At 39.8% G+C, this 2,500-nt stretch overlaps 1 protein-coding gene across 1 annotated transcript in view; it reads right to left on the minus strand.

The window, feature by feature from the left end:
- Positions 1 to 1,487: 1,487 nt before the first annotated feature.
- LOC138012571 (F-box/LRR-repeat protein 4-like) overlaps positions 1,488 to 2,500 on the minus strand; it is a 26,436-nt gene continuing 25,423 nt past the window's right edge. The window contains exon 15 of the mRNA XM_068859375.1: positions 1,488 to 2,500. This exon is cut by the window's right edge and continues 25 nt beyond it. Coding sequence (XP_068715476.1) covers positions 2,381 to 2,500 — 120 coding nt within the window. The 3' untranslated portion in view covers positions 1,488 to 2,380.

Genomic DNA, 2,500 nt, shown 5'->3' on the forward strand with positions numbered 1-2,500 from the left:
CTTTAAGCATTTGCCATAAAGCCTGCCAAAAAAAAAAAAAAAAAAAAGAAAAAAAGAGAACAGAAAGAAATAAAAAAAAAAAAAACAGGCCAAAACGGGTTTCGAACCCACGACCCTGCGATTTGCACTGAACTTGACTTACACCTTCCCCCACCCAGGGGTGTAAATTTCTGATCTTGGTCTCGCTTAGGGTTTTCTGGGCAAAACGTCATCTTATGTAGCCGTGAAGGTCTCGTTTAGGGTTGCACGCGAAGAAATATATAACTTATAAGTATAGATGTAATATGTTTTAAACATGGTCTCTTTTAGGAGTAAAAAAAAAAGCTTGGGGCCACGCCCAGATTGGTCTCCTTTGGGGGTTTCGTCCCTTCATATGCAAAGCCCCCCCACCCCCTCCCGGAAAACTGACCTATAACTTGAACACTTAAACGCACTATAGAGCGTTTTCACTCACGTGACTAGCAGCCATATTGGATTACTGAAACAAAAGAAATTATTTGCATAAAAATAGAGCTCAATTCCCGGAGGATTAGTTTGGTAGTACACTATCATGGCCACCATTTCCCCGTTTTGGAACACTAACATGGCCGCGTGACGTCATGTAAAAACGCTCTATAAAAGGGGTGCTTTACTCACTGCTTTTGTTCGAATTTCATTCAAGCACGACTGATTAGTTATCCACCATGGTGATGAACAAACAGCAACACAGAGACGGAAGACAGAAAAGGTATTTCTAGCGCGAAAAAGAGGAACTGGCGATAAAATAAAGGACGACAGATAACATTTTATGACATATTAGGGACACAACGCCATAAGGGGCATTTTTTATTGAACAAATTATCACAGAGTTCTCGGTTGCGTCCACGGTTGATTGATAAATCATTTGCATGTGCCTAAGACACCACCCCTTTTATAATGCGTCTACGTAGTATACAAAAAATAGGTTTTATCACCGGAGTTGATAATGTAAATTGACCACCGTACAGAGATTCTAAAAGCTGACGTTTCGAGCGTCAGCTTTTAGAATCTCTGTACGGTGGTCAATTTACACTATCAACTCCGGTGATAAAACCAATTTTTTGTATACTACTTCCCCACCGACGCAGCACTACAGTTTCTTTAGGTACTACCTCCTTCATTCATTCGTGTTTAAAAGTTGCGTATCTAGTTGCCCTGATCCTTTTAAACTTTCATTTCATATTCATTCCGCACTTGAAATATATGAAATTTCAATATTCTAAAATCAGGAAGAAAACGTGCAACCTTTAGTGATGGTAATGAATTTCACTTTACATATCGAATGAAGGCCACTGACTAATTTCCCTACATAGTAAGGGGCAATGTTTTCACCCACAAAAAATTTGCTTGCGTCAGATAAGAGTTCAATTCCTGGAAGAGTAGTTTCATGACGCCAATATGACAGTCATTACGTCTTAAAAAAAAAACAAATTGCGCTATGGTTGATAAAATGAGAATAGGGAAATATCTGTTTACAAACATTGCATTTATTATTCAAATGTACCAACCACAGGAACAAAAGACCCTTTGTTTCAACACAGTGAGGCTCTGGTTGGCACATTAATGACAATAGGTGACGTCAACGATATCTTTCCTATTTGTAAGAGTTTATTCCTTTGAGCCGCAAAGTGATGTCTTCAGCATCCGAGTCAAACTTTCATTCGTTTGTTTCACCAACTCGTAGTACATTTATTGCTTGGAGGTTTTATGCATGAAAACTGGGCAGGCTCAGTAGTTGAGCTGACCAAGTTCAGGGCGTGGTTAGGTCGTCACGACGTGTTTCTTGGGCGAGACACTACACTGTCACGTTGCCTCTCTTCATGAGTCCTTGCAATTCGTTGCAGGGGGGTAAACTTGCGATGGACAGCCATCCCATCCAGGGGAGTAGTTATACTCCAAAGCGCTTAATGCGACGGAAACCGGGAAAAGCTCAAGTTGTCTTGGAAATTATTTTGGTCATATCAAGCTGTTGTTTTGCAGAGGAGGAGAAAGAAATATCAAAATACACGCCGCACACGTCCAGCACTTCTACTTTATTACTCTTCGACACTTTCGTATCCGGAAGAGATTCCTTTTCTTCGTATTTTGTGGCAATACCTTCGATAACAGACCAAAGTGGCTAACTCAATTTTGTACCCAATTCAAAACTTTTGGGAAATAAAAACGTCTCGTTCCAGCTATTTCCATATCATTTTTAACAACGTGAATGTTACATTAGAATGCAAATACAGTCAATACACAAAGCATCTTAACCCCGAGAGATTTGAATTGGGTACAACATTGAGTTAGCCGATTTGGTCTATTGGTTTCACCGTTGCAAAAGCTTCCTAAAATCGCTTACAAATATAAACTACAAGGAGAATTACAATGGATCTTCATTCACCACAAAGCTCTTTTTCAAAGAAACATTAGGATACATGGCCTGCAAGTTCCTAATAAATTCAGTTGAGAGTTGCGAGCAGAAGGATACGTCGAGGAACTG

Source organism: Montipora foliosa, chromosome 8, assembly GCF_036669935.1.
Source record: "Montipora foliosa isolate CH-2021 chromosome 8, ASM3666993v2, whole genome shotgun sequence".
Taxonomy (NCBI): domain Eukaryota; kingdom Metazoa; phylum Cnidaria; class Anthozoa; order Scleractinia; family Acroporidae; genus Montipora; species Montipora foliosa.